Source organism: Mustela erminea, chromosome X (genome assembly GCF_009829155.1).
Source record: "Mustela erminea isolate mMusErm1 chromosome X, mMusErm1.Pri, whole genome shotgun sequence".
Classification (NCBI taxonomy): Eukaryota; Metazoa; Chordata; class Mammalia; order Carnivora; family Mustelidae; genus Mustela; species Mustela erminea.
The window spans coordinates 26,723,757-26,743,026 of NC_045635.1; the positions used below are offsets into that span (position 1 = coordinate 26,723,757).

The following is a 19,270-nucleotide window of genomic DNA, read 5'->3' on the forward strand; positions in this document are numbered from 1 at the left end:
GTGTTATTCAGGTTTCTGCAATATTGAAGCTTTGATAGCGAAGTGCAAAAAGACGACCAAAAGCTTAATGGCAGGAATGCTGCATATTTTCTAAAACATCAGTAATTCAAACTCTTCCCTGGCATCAGGACATCACTGAGATAACATTAATTTTCATTAAAGCGAAGTTGGTAGAATCGCCCTTCGGTTGGAAGAGCCAGCCAGGACAAGTTTTATTTGCCAATAGCACAGACAATGGCTCTTTATCATGGCTTCACAGGCACAGAAATGACAAAGGCTGGAAGATAAACCTAAGCAAACATCAAATTAAGAGGAAATTCTTAAATCATCTACTGAACGGTTAGTTAAGTAATGCGACCACACATGTTTTCAAGAATAAAGGGACTGGAGAACTCCTTATTCTGTAGTCATACGACATGGGGAACTCTATCATTCTTGAGAGTCCAATATGTAACTTAGGTAAATACACCCTACACCCTAATTTGGCTGTGCCTAAATCTTTTTCAAATAGGAGAAAAGTCATGCTCAGAAAGCAAAGGCTGAGAATTTCAGATGTTTCAAAGTGAAAATTCTACATCCTACTCTCAGAGCTTATAACCTCTACTACAAGGTTATAAACTCAAATGGCCAAACTTTTTCATAATATCAAATTCCCCCATTTCCCAACATCTACTGGAAATTTTAACTTAAACTGAAATGATAAAGTGAGACATCTTTGTGAGCAGAATTATTTAACAGAAGTGGATAATGCCTAAATCCAGGGGACAAAGCAACATGATAGAGATGGACAGTCACTAGAAGGTTTTCCATCTTGTCTATTTCTGGGCTTGTTCAAAGTATAACCGGAAACAGCTGATTATCTCTCTTATACTTTCAGGATTTCACAGGAAGAGACTCTATACTAATAACGCTTTACAGTAACAGGTTCATAATTATCCCTTTATCGATGGAAAACATTATCTCTGGGATGGGACAGGGCCAAGAGAAGAAAAAGAGGCAGAAGACTTTCTACACCCAGTTCTCTGTCTCTGCCCAGCTCTCTGACTGCCCTCCCCAGTGGGCCTCTTTCCAGCTATGGTATGTTAACAGGTCCCTGAGGAAATCGCAGGTTTGGGGAGACCGTTAAAAAACACTTAAACTTGGCAGCTATATAGCTGAAAAACGACAGTTTCAGACTATAAGCTGTAAGGAAATGGAAGCCTCAATTTACTTTTGTTCATGCATCCATTCCATGGAAACATACAAAACCCTACCGTGTGCACTGGGCTTTGTGCTAAGGACTGGAGAGGCCCAGATAAAGATGAAAAGCGGACTCTCTCCTCCCAAGTAATTTCACTTCTTGAACATTTCTTCTCCCTCTCTGGGGAAAAAGCCCCGAGCCAGCAACTGTCCTTGACTGACTGCTAGCCTCTGCAGACCTCTGGTCAGGCTCCTTAATTCCCAAAGGCTTGGAAACCCAGATTCACTGTTCTCTCTTCCCTGGTTCTGGCCCCGACTCTGAAGGATTTCAGTATGGGGGAGGGATGACCGGTGCATCACTCGACTCACTCCCCTAACTTCCTGTTTCATCTCCATCCAAGTTCACATCTACGCCACCCACTCAAATGGTCAGAGCCGAGATCCAGTCACCTGGACCTGTTCCACTCCTGAAACAATGTTTAGCTACGCTACTCTCTGACCACAACCTGCCAGCCTTCCAGTTATTTCCACACCACCTCTTCTATGCCTCCCTCAACAGTTAGCCCCTCGATCCCTCTACCTCCTGACTACCAGCTTCCATGTGAATTCAACACGGCCTTGACAGACATCATCACTTCAACCACTTAACCATTCTTTTGCCCAAATCTCCCCTTCTCTTGCCCAGCTGTCATGTGCCCACCTGCGATGGACCCATCTGGCTCCTGAGTACTGAGTGAGCCTGGAGCAAGCCCACACCCGTGAAAGCTTGGTGCTGCTACGGAACACCAAGCAGACTGGGCTCCTGCTCAAATCAGCCCTCTTCTCTCTTCTTCTCCAGAAAGGTGAACCCACCCACAACCCTATCACCCTCCACTCCCAACTGTGGCAGAGGAACACTCTCTACCTTCCACAGAAAACAAACCTCTACATGGCTTCCCTCACCCTCCAGCCCCGTATCTCCTTAGCTACCAGACCCACACAGATCACTGCCTCGCCACCCCCTGTTAGTGGAAGAGAGGTGCCCCCACCTTCTCTTGGCTCCTAGATTAATTATCCCCCTTGTGCTCTGAGAAGTCCCATTTTTTTATTATTATCTTGTTCTCTCTTCTTCTCGTCATGATTTAAATGGACTCAAGTATCTTTCAACTTCTAAGTATATACACTTCATTAACGCCTCCATCCATGGCAGCCAACTGCCACCATCACCCCCCTCCTTCAAACTAAATTTCTCCAAGAACCAGCCATACCGACCGTCTTTACATCTGCTTCCGTTTTATTTTTAAGCCCACTTTCCCACCTCCACTGTGCTTCTAAGAATCTCACTGAAGTCAGTTAGGACCTCCTTATTGCTAAATCCAATAGGCATGTGCACCGACTCCATGCTGACCTCCTAGCCCATGTGCCCCCCTGTGGCTGGCCACTTCTTCCGCTCCCAGGCAGTACCTGGCACTCGAGTTCACAATTATCTTCCTTCTCCCCTGATGGCCAGTGCTCTGCAATTCCCTCTGTACAGCCTAAATAGTCTTTTCTTCCTCTGCACGCTCTCCCCGAGTCTACATATGATGAATCCTAAATATTATTTGTCTACTACTTCTCCCAAGCATCACAGCTTCATGCCCACCTCTTCCAGGCAAGTCCACCATTCTGCCAAGTGAGCACCTCATAGCTTCCCTGAGTCCCCCTCACCCACCCCATCAAGTTCATCACTAAGGCCTGTCTACGTCACCTCTTACATGTGTCTCAGTTATCTCCGATTCTCTCCTTTTCTCCAGTGCCCATTCGGGCCACGGTGTGGGAAGGTTTAGAGTACCAGAACTGCTCAACCAGTTGCTCTCGTGGGCTGCACAACCCACGCCCTCAATTCACGGTCTATTCCACAGCCACGATGATGTTTCTCAAGGAAAATCCCATCATGTAACCCCCTTGCATAGCTTTCCACTGATCACTAGATTCTTGAAATAATTTAAAAAGCCTTTTACAATCCTCCTCCTACTTCTCTCTCCAGCCAAATCTTTCACCATGGTCCTTCCTTTGGACTCCAAGCTTTGGCCACGCTCAAGCATTTTCAGTTCCTGAATGGAACACATGCCATTCCTTCTGATTAGAACACTCCTCCTAAGCCTTCTGGACTCACAGAGCTTAGGTACCACCTCTTCCAGCAAAGGGTCTCTGAAGCTCACCCCTACAACTAGCCCTTCTCAGAGTACCCTCATTCTTCCCCTGTCACATGATGAAATAGAGGCCTTCAAAACCTTCTCTTTACTTTTCCTCAAGCTGCCCATAAAGTGTGGCAATGGACATGGTATCACTTCATTTCTCTTTTTTAACAGACTGTGCACATTCTCAACAATCTTATGTATATTCACCTATGTTTCCAGACTTTAAGGACACCCTCAATCTTCCTCATAAAACTACAAGTGCCACTAGGGTAGGGACTGGAGCAATTCCTGTTTCATGGCTCTATCATCAAGGCACACAGGCCTTCAAACAATATGTTCTAATTAATGTGATGATAATGGATTATATATAAATCATGAGATGAAGACATGGAACTACAGGACACATTCGGATTTCCCTACTGAGCTATGATATGGAGCAAAAAGCACAGAACTTAGCCTGTCATCTGTCCTCCATCACGGCAACCACCCGAACCCCAGCATTCAAGCTAATAACCTACTGACACTTGCACAATGTGGTTAGGGCAGATACAGTCTTCTACCACTAAAGGCATTTCAGAAGAAGCAATAAAGGCAGAAGATGGGGAGAGATTTCAAGTTTCATAAAAGTAACTCAGGCTGCCGGAGCCCTTAGTTCAAAAATATAAATTATCAAAACCTTATCAATCCAACATCAGTAGCTGAGGAATGGTGACAGGAGAGATTCTGAATAGCCTAACAAAACAGTTTAGGGCACACTAAGCCAAAAAGATTTTAAAAAGGGGATTCTATATTAGAGCCTGTCTTATGAGAGCTATTTCTCCCCTCTCCGAGTGGAAATACCCCCGAATCCAATTCTTTTTTTAAAGCAAGGAGGAACCATCACGTGTTTCAGGCACGGGTTAATACTCACAGCAAAGGGCCTTCTGCAGTCTTCGGAGTTTCATGGCCGTCCTATAAGCTGAGAACCTGACATTATTCAGGTCAGCTGAGGAAAAAGGGGACAAAACAAAGATCACTTGTTATTTCATCAGAAAACACGAAAATTCCCGCTGTTTTGGAAACAAAACAAGAGTAACTTAGGAAAAAAAATCTCTTGTACATATGTCCCACATTTTGGGTGGTGAAAATTCTGTCAATTTTTGGAATAAGCAAAAACAAGCAAACAAACAGAAACTCTCTTTGCTGTCTGACGATCGCTCAAGCTAAATTCTACAAACTACACTGGGCATCCATGCAGTCCTTGTTCCTGAAAGGGAAGATGAGACAGACAGGCACTTTTTTTCTTCTTCAAGACAATAGCCTCCGTTCTACTGGAGAGGATCTTTGCTACACAAGATTCAAGAGAACAAGGAATGTATTTTTGAAATAGCTCCTAGAACTTAGCCAACAATCAAGTGGCAATTTCATACTACTTTGGGGGGTTTGGGTTTTTTTTTTTTTTGAAGTACAGATGAGTTTGTTTTCTCAATAATATCAAAAAGAATATTTCACAAATGAAAATACAGGAGGCCTTCTAAAAAAGACAAAAGTTTAAGATGAAGATCTCAGGTACATGAAAAGCATGTTTGTGTAATTTAAAATCACAGCGGAAGAGCTCCAGGCTTTAAGGAATTAGTCTTGGATTTATTTCACTGATAATATTTGGGTTTTCTTCCAAGTTTTTTTTTTTTAAATTCCAGTTAGTTAGCTAACAGTGCAATATTAATTTCAGGTACAAATATAGTGCTTCATCACTTCCATACAATACCCACTGCTCATTCCAAGATGAGCCCTCCTTAATACCCATCACCCGTTTAATATCTTTTTCTGGTTATAAAAGTTATACATGCTCACTTGGCATACTTAGAAATCAAAGAAAAATATAAAATCCAGTAAACAAGTCACCCATAATCCTACGATCCAAAGAGAGGCACTGTTAACATTGAGAGAATTTCTTAACCAATGCACGTGTGTGTCTGCGTGTGTGAGATATATTTTAAAATGTAACTGGGACTAAAATAATCATGTAGTTTATAATCTAAGGTGCCACCATTGTAATATTCATCACAGATGAACGTCTCAACGACGTCTGCTACTGCGCTTTCTACGCCACCTGTCTTTCAAGTCCCCCACAACCCCAACCCAGACCAGAGCTTCATTTCCATGATGCCCTTACTGAAGTGTGTGCAAACCTTGGAATACACTGGGCTTTATGTCTCTGCTGGCATGTCTGTGGAGTTGGGTTTCAGGAACCCAGTTTCAAAAAGCTCCCTGAGGACAAGTACTCTGTCCCTACTTCTGTCATCGTTCGCAGGGAATTAATATACAACTGCTCTCTGAAAAAGCAAGTGTACTATATCTAGTGAACCACCGGCGGACAGAAGGACTAAACGAGCAAAGGAACATGAAAGAGAGAGAACAAACCATACCAGCAAACATGTCGAACCGCCATAATCACATGGCAGCCGCAAAACCAATTCTGACTGGGCTCAGGGGAGGGAAATGAGGTAACACATAATCCAAGCTGCGCGGTTCAAGGGCATTAACTGTAGGGCCTTTGTCAAGACTGAACGCAAACACCTCGACTGACATTAGGGGACAGAAAAACAATGTCTGTCATGCATCTGAAAATATTCAGCCTGACAATTATAAAAACAGACAGTACTAAATGCTGGCAAGGATGGGGAGTGACTGGAACGCTTCACACACAGCTGGCGGGAGGGAGGGGCACGTGAGCCTGTATTTCCACTTTGGAAAACAAGCTTAGCAGCTTCCTATGAAATCAAACAGACATCTCTCTTGGGACCCAAACAGTCCCCTCCTGGAGATTTACCCCAAAGAAATACACACATGTGCTCAAAAAGATGTGTCCACGAATGTCCACAGTAGTAGCTTTATCTGTAATAGTGAAAACCTGGTAACAAATCATAAGGAGAAGGAACAGACAGACTGGGCAGAGCTGTACCATGGGACACTAATCTTCAATGAAAAGGAACTAAATACTGGTAATTTAACATCAACCATCCTGCAGAATGGCTAATGCCGAGTAGAAAGCAGACAAGAAGGGTAAATACTGTTAGATGCCACAGACATGAAAAGCTAAATAGACAAATCTCACCTATGCTGACGGAAGACCGCTACGCTGGCAGCCTAGAGTGCGACTGGGGTGGCTAGCGGACTTCAAGGCAACACAAGGTTATTTTGTAGGTGATTGAATTCAGTTACGTCATCTTGACTGGTGTGGAGGTTTCTGATTGTATACATCTGTCAAAACTCTACCTATACAATTAAAAGGGATGCATTTTATTGTAGATGATGCCTTCATAAAGCACATCTAGAGAGTTTAAAGTAAACCCTCACGTGGACAGTACAGTATGACACGTGTGTGTGTGTGTGTGTGTGTGTTGGCTTAAGCTACACTGTAGGGGTGGTCAGCTGTCTTAATCAGGCATGCACGCTCTAGAGGTGGTTGGCTAGCAATTCATCAAAAAAGCCTCACTCCAGCAGTGGCCACCGTAAGTACCTCAGCTATATTTAGCTCCTATTCCACGAAGGGATTCATAAATTATCCTAATTAATGCTAGATAGTTTCATACCCGTGATAGTAGTGGTTTGCAAAACAGGAGGACTGTTGAAAAGGTTTAGACATGGTCCCTGCCCTTTTACTATCAGGATACGAGAGGAATCGAACCAGGCTCTCCACCTACAGAAACGGGGCCCTACACTAGATTCCAAGATGTCCACCTGTAGGTCACTGAATTGTTGGTTGCCTGAGTTCAGGGAGATGCTCCCCAGAATCCTGCTGTTAGAGCGGTAATTCTCAAACTTCAGCATGTATCAGAATGACGGGGATGGGGCCGCTAGCTAAAAATACAGATTCCCAGACTGCGCTCCCAAATGTTCTTTTTCCCTAGATCCAGAGAGTGTCTGAGAATGTGCATCTCTAACAAGCTTCCAGGTGATCCTGATGCTGCTGATCCTTTGTGTTAGAGGGCCCCGGCTAGGGGGCAGTTGTGAGGCTCACTCTGCCTTCTGCATTCGCTTTAAGACTGTTCTGTGTCCTGGGGCTAATAAATGTTCTTTTGTGACAGAGCTAGTTCTGAGACCTGCTTTCACTTTAAACTGGTCGGTAGGCGTGGATAAGTTAAACCAAGTCTAACTTGGCATGGCTACCAACATATACCGAAGAACACCTGTGTGGGTCCTTGTTAGCCGAAGTGTGATTTGAGGACCAACAGCATCAGTGTCTCTTTGGAGCTTGTAAGCAGTTCAGAATCTTAGGCCCCACCCAGATCGATGAATCAGAATCAACATTTTTTTTAAACAATTTTTTTTGGTTTTATTTATTTGTCAGAGAGGGAGAGGGAAAAAGAGCATGCACAACCAAAGGGAGTGTCAGGCAGAGGATGAAGCCGGCTCCCTGCTCAGCAGGGAGCCCAATGTGGGACCCAATCCCAGCACCCTAGGATCGCAACCTGAGCCCAAGGCAGACGCTTAACCGACTGAGCCACCCAGGTCCCTACAATCAACATTTTAACAAGATCCCAGGTGATCCATATGGACCCTCAAGTACGGTCAATTCTTTAACGGTACATTTTACCAAATTTACATTTCCCACATTGTTCAAATATGAACTCTGCACAAAGGCCTGCTGTCTTTTCTAAGTTCCATTTTGTGGGTTTGTACAAGATTACTGAATGGCAATCATGATCAATTAGACTAAAAGTTCACTTCTGGGACGTATCTGTGGGTCTCCTGTTCATGATGAACACCAGTGAAAGGTCCTCACTATATTAAAAGGGTCTAAAAGTGTCCTCAAAGGTAACTGGAACAGATTCTTTCTCCAAGTGAACACATTTTCCCCAGAGTTTGTTCTCTGCTCAGGAGAACTTGATTTACCTCCGTCCCTCTGGCTGTCCCTCAGTGTCTCTTCTTCCCTGAGAGTCATGGATCTTCCCTTGTCTCTCTTCCCTAGCCATCACTGCTTCCCTTCTTGGGTGGTCTCAGCCAACTCATGTCATCTGGCACTAATCCACAAGACATGAATTCCGGTCCTCTCCTCCAGACTCGGGTCACACCATTTGCCAGTCTGATCAGACTCGCCCTCTACTTGGTGGCACAGAGTTCCTTTGCACACTCAGAAATAAGCCCCCTTGGTCTTTATAAAATAAGCAACATAGAAACACAGAAACATCCTTCCTGGGAAGGATAGAGCAGTCTTTCCTTACCCCATCCCATAGCAGTTTCCAAGGAACAGCCTCCAACTCCAAATTTCCTTTCATTCATAGACTTCAACTAAAGTATGGAGTGTGAACTGTGTGTCAGTCAGGTATCTTACCAGAAGATACTGGCAAATACTTTCTCTTCTGTTTCTCTTTCTTTCTAATCCTCCTTTTAAAACGCCTATTAACTCACTGGTCTTGTCTCCTACTATCTTCCTTCTTTCCTAGAACTAGGATATTTCTCCTACCCACCCCAATTCTACCCCCTTTCCAGTTTTCCGGGTTCTGTTCAAAATTCAGAAACAAATGATCTAAATGAGGTCAGAATCTTCATCCGTATTTCAGTGTATTTCAAGAACTGGCAAATTCCACATGAAGCTACAGATCCAAGTGGGAGAGGGGAAGATGATCTGATTCCTTCTGGGTGTGGTTCCCTATGGAATCCTATCTGAGACAAGCATCTGGTACATGGCCGTTCTAGCCGGGCTCTCAGCTTCCCTAAAGCAGTCCCAACTGTTCCCTTCCAAGTCCTCCCAACTATGGCGTTCTGCCCCAAGTTCATCCTTTCTGACTCCCATTCACATACCCGCAACCCACTGCCTTCTGGCCACCAGGTTTCTGTGCCCCTCCCCTGCCCTGGGTCCAATCTCACCACTGCTCTCAGTGGTGACTTGGAAATCGGAGAATAAAGAAGCTGGGAAAATACCTACTTTTCATCAGCATGCAGCAGAAGCCATCCACATTTTTCTCCAGTAAGCATCACTGGATTACAACAGAGTTCTGGTGGCCTGGAAGCCTTACTGGGGAGAGATAACCATCTGTGTTGCTGGAGTCTGCTGTGTTGCTAGGAATCTGAAGCACCACTCCCTCTGGCTTAGAGCTAAAGTTAAGTCTCTGCCTCCGAAAGCAGGGAGGATGCACACAGAAACCTAGAGACGGGGTACAGCTGTGGACAAAGTGACATCGTCCTGGGCTGAGGCAAGAGCTGACCTGGTAGCTCAAGTATGCACGCCCCATAAAGCGAAAGCCCCCAGTCCCTCATGGGAGGCTGGCCTCCACTCTCTCTGAGAACTGCCTTTCCAGGACTTGGATCCAAGTTGTAATGAGCTCACCAGCGCTCCACAACCGGAACTCTGAGAGGAGTGAGACTATCCAAGAAACGAGTTACACAATGTTTCCATGGCAGCTGGTAGAAAGCATACTTCAGAAGGATAAAAATGCTGAAGTGAACATTCCTCTTCATGACTTGAATTATTTTAACCAGGGCTGGTTCTAACCTAAAAATAGAGGAATCTAGAAACTTAAGGAACGAGGGCAGATATCGAACCATCTATCTACCTTCTCAAGCTCAATCACCAGCTACTAACGTGATGGCCCATTTGGCTTTTGTTCTGAAGCACAAAACAAGCAATGAGGCGGGGGCAGTTTGCTTCTTTAGTCAGACTGTCAATTTCTCCTGACTTTGGTAACCATCTGTTTGAAGATTTTTACTTCCATTCTGTGGAAGGTAGTGGCTGAAGGTATCGGATTCCAGAAAAGAGGAACGACAGTTCAAGTTCAGGTCACAAATCTACACCATGTTGGCCATGCTCTTGCAAAAATAGTGAAAAACACCTCAGCATATAAAGTCAAGGGAAAGCTTGGAAAATAGAGAAATGAAACATTAGGCCCTTTCATTTCCTTTTTTTTTTTTTTTTAATTTTTCATTTCAGTTTTTACGGCCCAGTTCAGCTTTCTGATGGCTTGTGGAGACTTTTTGGAAAGGCCCAAAGTTTTAGTATGTTTATCTATTAGGTAGAAGGAATGATAATGACCTCATAAAATTAATGAGTGGAAAGAGCTGGATAGCCAAAGATTATTCCAACAGATAAATTAGCACTGTGGTCTTTGTTTCTTCCCACCAAGTCTGCTTCCCAGAAGAAATGTGATCCAAATTAGTCAGGTGATCATGAGTGAAAAATATAATTTAGAGGGAAGTATGATCATTTTTGGTACAGTGCCAATTCGAATGTCTGGCGTACAGTATGAATTAAACTACTACTGCCTGTCTATTTTAATCATTTTCCAGAGAAGCCAAAACGAGGCCATCTCCCCAGACAGCCCTTCCACTATAGGAAGGTGGCCCGTTTTCACGTATGAGATTGTATCTCGCATTCATTCTCCAGCCTCACTGTTCCTAGAGTGTTCTAATGGACTCTCCACATGACAAGTATTCTTGCCAGCTCCAATACACCAGAACAGACAAGAACCACGGGTCTTAATGAGGCTTGAGATAAACTGAGTAATTTAAACCAAGTCTGTCTTGAAACCAAATGAAACCAAGATGTTCAGGCTTCAGAAGTTTAGAGTACAAGGTAGAATTACTGGGAACTCTTCAACCACATGTAGGATTTCTGGAATGTATCTTTCAAAAATCCGCTGAGAAAGAAGAGGTACATGACTTCATTTTACTGGATCCGTAATTTTTAAAATATATTTGAGGACTTTAAAAATCTAAACTCATTAAAACCTCATCATCAACACAGAGCTTTACTCAAATGGGGCTAAAATAAATCCACACAGAGATAAGTAGGAATTACACACTCCTACTCGCAACAAATGCAGAAGGCCGAGTCTGCGATTTATAATTACTACTGAGTTGTATCTCCACAGGTGAAATGGTATTGCTCTCTAGAATTTTTCTAAAGACAAAGCAAGAGAAGCAACAAAGTATTCCAATATGGCACCAATGTGGGAGCCTTCAAACTGCAAAGGAGAGGAACAGGTCATAAACCAAAAATTAAAAAAAAAAAACCACAAAACTGAGAAATTCAACTGTGAAATGAAAAATAGCACAAAATCCTGGCTGTGGGCTGCTCAGGGTCCTTCTGGCCCCCTTCTCTGGCTTGGCCTTCCCCAGCCAACCCTCACTACTTCTTGGCAACACTGTTCCTCTGAAGGAGTCGATATTCAAATGAGTCTTGCTTCCAGAAGTTTCCTGCTCTGGTAAAAGATCTGTTGAGAAAAGAGCTTCTTTAACAAGTGGCCCACAGAAAGTTTTCCTGGGGGAACTGTGTATCTCAAATACCATTTCCGGGGGTACCTGTTAGTAGAGCGTGCGGCTCTTGATCTGGGGATTTTGAGTTTGAACCACATTGGGTATAGACGTTATATAAACAATGAATAAATAAATCAATGCCATTTGGGGGAGCTTGACATGTTCCCAATAGTGGAGAGCTGATTCCTGATGATGCTGCTGTGCCCTGTTCGTTTTACTTCAGCTTCCAAGCAGAAAGGACTGGGGCACCAATTCTCAAATCTGCCCACCAAAAAATACATACAAAATGATACTAATGATATATTTTTTGAAGATTTTATTTATTTGACAGAGATCACAAGTAGGCAGAGAGGAAGGCAGAGAGAGAGGAGGAAGCAAGCTCCCCACCAAACAGAGAGCCCAATGTGGAACTCGATCCCAGGATTCTGGGATCATGACCTGAGCTGAAGGCAGAGGCTTTAACCCACTGAGCCACCCAGCCTCCTGATACTAATGATTTAAAAAGACTGTTTAACCCATACCAGTTTATAGCCTTTTTTTTTTTTTTTAAAGAAAGACCTCCATCCACCCCTAATCATTCCATCTGTACTTTCAAGACATCCCAACACAAGGTGGGAACCACAGGCCAGGCAAGCTTCTCTGAGAATGTGAGGTTCTGGCAAAGATCTGGAGGGTGATGGAGGTTAACCAGGCAAAGAGGGGGAGAACAAAACAGGATAAAAGGCCAGCATGTGTAAAGGAGGCTCCCAAGTAGACAAAAGGAGGGACCATGAAGAATCTTCGGAAGGTCAGTCCTGCTGAACTCTCACGCAGTGAGGAGGAAGAGTGGCTCCGAAGAGGCCTGACAGGTCGGCAGGAAGACGTCTGCCACAGGGCCCTGCACATCACTGCAAGAAGGGACGTCTTGGGAGTTCCAGTTAAACAAGGCAGATGCAACGGCCTCGTGTTCTCTGTCCTTATTCCCAAGAACACTCTACTCGGATGACAGTAAAAGAAGTAAAACTGACATCTATCTAGAAGAGACGAAACAGAACTGGAGAGAAGAGAACTGACCGGAGCTCCAGTATCTTGGAACCCCGGCAGACAACCTGGTGGTCGTGATTTTGAAGGGCAGAGAAATCCCAAGTCGACATTTAATAGGAGGGGAAGATAGGCAAGTTGAGGGGCTGGGGGCTAATAAGCAGCACGCCAACTTCTACCACCAAGGCATCAAAAACAAGAGGCTGCAGGTTCCTCTGAAGGCTGAAATATGGCTGAAAATACAAGCACCGCTTGTCTTTAGAGCCCTCAACACTTTCTCCCCCACCCCATGTCCCGAGCATCCAGCCACCTCCTGTTTCACCCTGATAGAAGGCTGGAGGTTTAATCTCAGGAGAAGCTGCACCAGACACGGGGGAGTGAGGAGAAACTAAGCTTGGGAGTGAGATAAGGCACTGAAAACAGTGAAAGCTTAAGTACCTTGCCTGCATACCCAAAGAATGTAAATCCTTCACTTGGTTCCCTACTCCCAAATTCCACATTTAATCTGCCTTTTTTGCTTCGGTCAACTCACTGAAAAAAACCTCTTCTGTCTAAGCACTTGCGTATTTGCCATCCTTATCATCAGAAGGCACTGCAATCAGCAAGGTCCCGAAACTGGTCCGTGGATCTCGGATCAGCCTGACTTGTCACCTTCCTGATGCTCCAACTACAACTGCACCAGATGAAGCCAGGGCACTTCCCTTCTGTCTCCCTCCTGCCAGAGGCAGTCACACAGTTCCTGGCTGGACACCAGGATCCCCTCTTCTTTGACTCAGAACCTTCAGTCACTGTTCTCCCATGGGTGTTCCTCCATCCTAACGTGGGCAAGTCACCTCCAGACAGAACTACCCCAGCTCCAGGAACTTCTCAACGTAGCCCCGTCTCCCTCCGCTCTATTTTCCACTTCATTCATTAACGAATCTCACAGTGCTCTCTCTCTCTGGAAACGCACACACATCTCAGATTCTCTGGGGCAGAGACGGTTTAATTAAATCTTACTCTTCATAATAAAGGTGAGTCATTTTAACTTATCAAATGTGACTTAATCTTTATACCTCTGTATGCTTTGCATATAACCGAATTCACAAGACATTCTTTTTTAAAAAAGTATTTATTTTAGAGAGAGAGAGAGTGAGAGTGGCAAAGGAAGAGGGAGAGAATCTCCAGCAGACTGTGCCCCACAGAGCTGGACATGGGGCCCGATCCCACAACCCTGAGATCAAGACCCGAGCTGAAATTAAGAGTCATATGCTCAACCTACTGAGCCACCCAGGAGCCTCCACAAATCATTTTTTTTTTATTGTATGCCCTACTTTTTCTGGATTGGAAAAGCGTACCTTTTCTGTGTAATATGCTTACCACCAACTATTTCAAACCCACCCTCCTTTCTCCCAGTTGGGGAATTTGTGGAAAAACCCACTTCAATGATGAAATGAAATGGCAGTAATTTGCTTCATGTCCTTTAAAGCTAGCAGTCTCATCTTCCTCAGTTTCCAGTTTTAGAACGACTCAACACGATTTCCCTAAATTCTCAAATTCCCACCTCGGTCCTGGCTTCTCAGCTTGTTTCCCCACACCCTTCATCCTTATCTTCCAGGATTTCAACAGGTGATCTTTCTCCCAAAACTCCTGAACTCTTTCAATTATTTCTCTGTTAACCAGAGACCAGAGGCCACCAACTGGCTGAATTTAGTCAGCAGATGGGTTTCTGGTTTTTGTCTGGTTGGTTGGTTTTGGCTCACGTAATGGTTTTTTTTGAAGCGCTGACCGACGTGCCAAGAGTTAACAATTTGGAGACTTCCCGTTGTCCCATTTCTCAGGAAGAAGGCAGAGACTCACATTCCTGCATGACAACAGCAGAAGCTAAGGCTCATTTATCCTAACAGAAGCTTTTCAGGTAGCCTGAGGTCCCATCCAGCCACAGTTTGGCCCCCGAAGGCATTTTGTTTTAAATTCCAGCCTCAGCAAGATCGCTCCCTTTTTTTTTTTTTTGCCCAAACCTGGACAGTTTACACTTCAGTTACACCATCTTTTTTCCTGTCCTTGGCAAAACTCTGTCAGGTTCCTCTAATAATTCGCTCTTACTCAGATCACTCCATGCCAACAGTTCTAACTGGGTTTTCCAAAAACTTCCCAGCTATTAATTTCTTGGACTCCACCTTTTTCTAATGCATTCAAACTAAATGGTTCTGCCACCAAAAATACTGCCTTAATACATTTACTGTTCTAGTACAAGTATGGATGGGAAGACAGAACCCAAACCCCAAATCAGTCTTCTGATTACACTTCATCAAGTAACAATTTCTTACTTTAAGTCATTGATTAACATTTATCTAAGCACATACTGTGGGCACAACCGTGTACCACTAAACTCATGGGTTAAAGAAGCAGGCTTCCAAAAAGGTGGGAAAACAAAATGACAATTTAATCATACAAAACCAGCACGCATTTCCTGGCTATTTGTGATGTGCCCAGTAGTACCTACACAGAAAAATCTGGTTGTGTGAACATGCTTATATACATAACAAACGTACAATGCCAACACATAGTCTCTCATACAATTTTTACATACCAAACACAAAGATAGTTTTGAACATGACTTAAGGTGTATTCCAGTGTTTATTTTTAAGATTAATGGAATTGAAAATTTTCCATAAGAGGTATGTTATTTCTGAAACACTAAATTTCACTAGGGTGAAACTAACACCCAAATTCACTAAGAATTTATAAATGAGCCCACAAAGGCTAAAAGTGAATCAACGTCAATAAAAATAAAATCTATACCAATATGGATAAAAATGAATGCTATGAGTAAGTAGAAGCAGCTTTACCGTTCATTCTTATACTTGAGGAAGACAAGACGAGAAAACAAACCTGGGGACTTCAGAAGAGATCGTGTTTAGTTTACTGCACCCAGGGCCAGAAATATGGGTGCACAGTAAATGTGGTTTGAATCGAATGAGATTCCGGATGGAATATCATTTCCCACTGCTACTGGTCAATCACTTGGACTGATCCTCTTTCTTATCCCTGAGGAGTCCGAACTTGAGCTGCTTTTTTGGAAACACACCTAACAAAGATATCAGAACTTTCCCAAGATGTAAAGGAGTTGGAATGAAGGGAAGAAAAAAGGGCATCCCAAGAGAATGCTTAGGAGAAAGAGGACTTGAGGAGTCGGGTGTATTTAACTGCGACAGTTTCTCTAAGGTTGGTTCACTAAACACTTGTTTTCGAATTCTTTCTCCCTGACTTTTCTCTACTTACTACAAAGGCTGGAGGATCTCAATTCTCTTTAAGCCAAGCGGACACAGTTTTGACCAGTGCTTAATATATCTGCAGGGGGGCGCCTGGGTGGCTCAGTGGGTTAAGTCGCTGCCTTCGGCTCCGGTCATGATCTCAGGGTCCTGGCATCGAGCCCCACATCGGGCTCTCTGCTCAGCAGGGAGCCTGCTTCCCCTCTCTCTCTGCCTGCCTCTCCGACTACTTGTGATTTCTCTCTGTCAAATAAATAAATAAAATCTTAAAAAAAAATATCTGCAGGGAAGGGTTTCCTTTTCCAAATGGAACGACAGCCAGCCTCAGAGGGGAAAGGTCCTTTCTCTTTCTTCCTGCCAGAGGGACAGACAGCAGCCATCATGGAACCACAAGGTCAAATACCTGTCGCTGAAGATGGGTAACCCTACACTGCAGGAGGGCCTGACAGTTCATTTAATTTAAAACAACATTATAAGAAAGAGCTTATAGGAATAAGGCAGTCTTCTAGACATAAATGGATCTGAAGAAGTTCTAACTAGACTTTTGTTTTGAATGGGACCTTAACAAGTATGACTATGCCCAGATGTAAGATAAGGATTAGAATTTTTAAATACATGCTTCTCTGGAAGTTAATGTCTACCTGTGCGTGAGCACTCGTAAGTAGCTCATTTTTCATTAACTCCTCGAAATGTTCCTATCTTTATCTCATAAGTGCAAAATCTCCTTAAAGCCAAGTAGCATCTTTCCTTACCCACAGCTCTTAAGATACATGTTACTTAAAAAGAAAAAAAAAAAAAGCTTTGGTAACTTTCAGCTATTAAGAGTCCTAAATCTTTCCTTCTCTGACAGTGTGTCTTAGGTTCCTTTATTTTTTTTTTTTAAGATTTTTATTTATTTGACAGAGAGATCACAAGTAGGCAGAGAGGCAGGTGGGGGGGGTGTTGGGGAGCAGGCTCCCCACTGAACAGAGAGCCCAATGTGGGACTCGATCCCAGGACCCTGAGATCATGACTTGAGCAGAAGGCAGAGGCTTAACCCACTGAGCCACCCAGGCGCCCCATGTGTCTTAGGTTCTGAATGAAAATGATTTGCATCCTTTGCCTGTCTCTACCCATTCCTCTGGTCCCCAACCACCACGGTCCCCTCAATATCCATTCTCCTCTATCCCTCTGTAAGTAAGAAAGAGGCCAACATAAACAGCAGTGGAAATCTGATTTTCATGGTAATGGGAAAATCAGATTACCTTCCCATGGCAATGAGAAAAGCAAATTAACCTTCTTGCAAAAAAAAAAAAAAAAAAAAGAAGAAAGAAGAAGAAAAAGAAAACCCATTCTGGAACATTACACTATCCCGGGCTGGTGGGTATTTCCACTTTCATCTCACCAGGGAAAATACATTGGGTTTTTAATGTTATCGGTGTTGCTGTTGGCGAGGCGTAAGAAGAAACTCTGTTGAATCCTTAGGCGTGAGTAATCAGCCCAAGACAGTACCCAATTCCCGATATTAAGCATCTAGGAATACAGTAAAACATGCTCATTTCTGCGTTTTGTACACCTGAGTCGGGGAGGGGACCAGGTGACAGGACTCAGGTGCCCACGCATCCGGAAGCTTCCTTAGAGGACGTTTATATAAATGCAGCATGTAACAGAATGTTTTCTTTTCAGTGTTACGTGTTCATTTGCCTGGAAACTAAATACTTGTGATTAGATCCCGATAAAGATGCTAATATGTAAATCATTGTTTTTTAAAAAAAGAGCAATCATTCAGCAGCTGCAGCTGTTATTAAAATTAATCAATGGCAGGAGCTTTTCATTTGATAATGGATTGCCTTATCCCCTGCCGTAGACTGAGTTGCTTTTAATAAGCAAGGATGCCTTAGCAATGGAACCACATACATCTGAATCAGAAAACGAAACTGTCATGTTCCTGGGAGCAGTCTCCATCACCTCGATCACCTCCAAACTCTGTTGCACTCGGGAGCTGCTTGATACAGTGTATGTCCTTTCTCCTTTGGCCAGTTAAAGGGTTCCATTCTCAAATCAGGCAGACTCCCCAAATTCCGCTAAATACATCACAGAGCCCTGAAGCCACAGGAATGAGTGCCCCCCCTTTCCCTGTTCAGTAGCAGGGGTCCGGAGCTTGCCATCCTTTGTGAGGGTCACAGACTCCCCCTTTCTCTACCTCTTTGTTTCTCTCTCCCCTCATGTCCCCTTTCATTCAATCTGACCCACTTTTATTCTCCTCAGACTCTGGGATAAAACTACTTGGGGACAAACTTAGAACAGCTTTTTTTTTTTTTTTAACCTCAAATGTAGATGACTTGTACTTCAGCCCTTTTTGTGTCCAATTATTATTCCCCCTAGAGTCTAAGGGGAAGACAGGAGTGCCAGCACTGACTGAGTGCTCAAGGAATAAGGCTGTATGCATCTGATGCCACTGAGTCCCCACACCAGCCTGAATTCTGTGTGACCGACCTTGTTACAAAAGTAAAATAAAGCTCAGATGTGTCTAGTAACTTCCCTAAGACTGCATCCCAGAGCCTGGATTCAAGGTATAATCTATCGACACTCAAAGCCCTTGATGGCCTCCCAGACTCCTCTGCTGTAGGAGATATGGGTATTTCCTTGTCCTGGGTGTCTGGAATCCTCGTCACTATGAGGGTGATGGTGGTATCCTCAGGAGGACCACGACTCTCGGTAGGGGTCAGAGAGTGGAGACTGGATTAGGGAAGCGGACCCATCACAGAATACTGCACAAAGGAACATGAGGACCAAAGACAGGGAAGCTATACAGGCTGGACGGAAGGTAGAGTGACCAAGAAGGGCATTAGACCCCTCTTACGATATAAACGTTCAGGTCTTTTTATCCAGAGAAGCTTAGAGAGTAGCGGAGTCAAGTCCAACAATACGGTCTCTATCCCAAAAGCACGTTGTTCCAGAGAAACCTGGAGTTACATTCTACTCAGGCCACACAATCCATCAGGAACCCCAAGAGTTAAATAAGCTTCTGTGACTTGGGGACCTAAGCACCATTTAGAACACATTTTATTCCAAGTTGTAAGCAACTAACTTACAGATAAACTTCCACAACACAGCCCGAGGGTAAGTTCAGAAAGGGCTAAATCTTGTCTCAAGGCAAGAATGTGGTTCTTGCCTGACTGAGGGATTTAATGGTTACTGGGCAACCAAGAATTAAATTCTTTGGAGGTAGCTTTCATTTATCTCTACAAACTTCTTTGAGAGATAACAACCCCCCCTCCATAATTTCTGTCAAATAAGGAAAGGATATTGTAGCATCTCAGAAGGGGAAATCCCCCCTTGTTAAATCTTCACTTTCCAAGTGAGTAAAGCTAGGGACTAGAAAGTTCTTTGTAATTTGTCCTGGGTTCTCTTGTCAGCTAGAAGAAAAACAAAGACCAG

The 19,270-nt window shown here is 43.8% G+C and overlaps 1 protein-coding gene across 13 annotated transcripts in view; it reads right to left on the reverse strand.

Moving 5' to 3' along the window:
- DMD (dystrophin) overlaps nt 1-19,270 on the reverse strand; it is a 2,094,983-nt gene that overhangs the window by 104,852 nt on the left and 1,970,861 nt on the right. For all 13 annotated transcript variants that reach the window (XM_032330377.1, XM_032330378.1, XM_032330375.1 and 10 more), the window contains one exon: nt 4,249-4,323. In XM_032330377.1, coding sequence (XP_032186268.1) covers nt 4,249-4,323 — 75 coding nt within the window. The remainder of the gene's footprint in view (nt 1-4,248; nt 4,324-19,270) is intronic.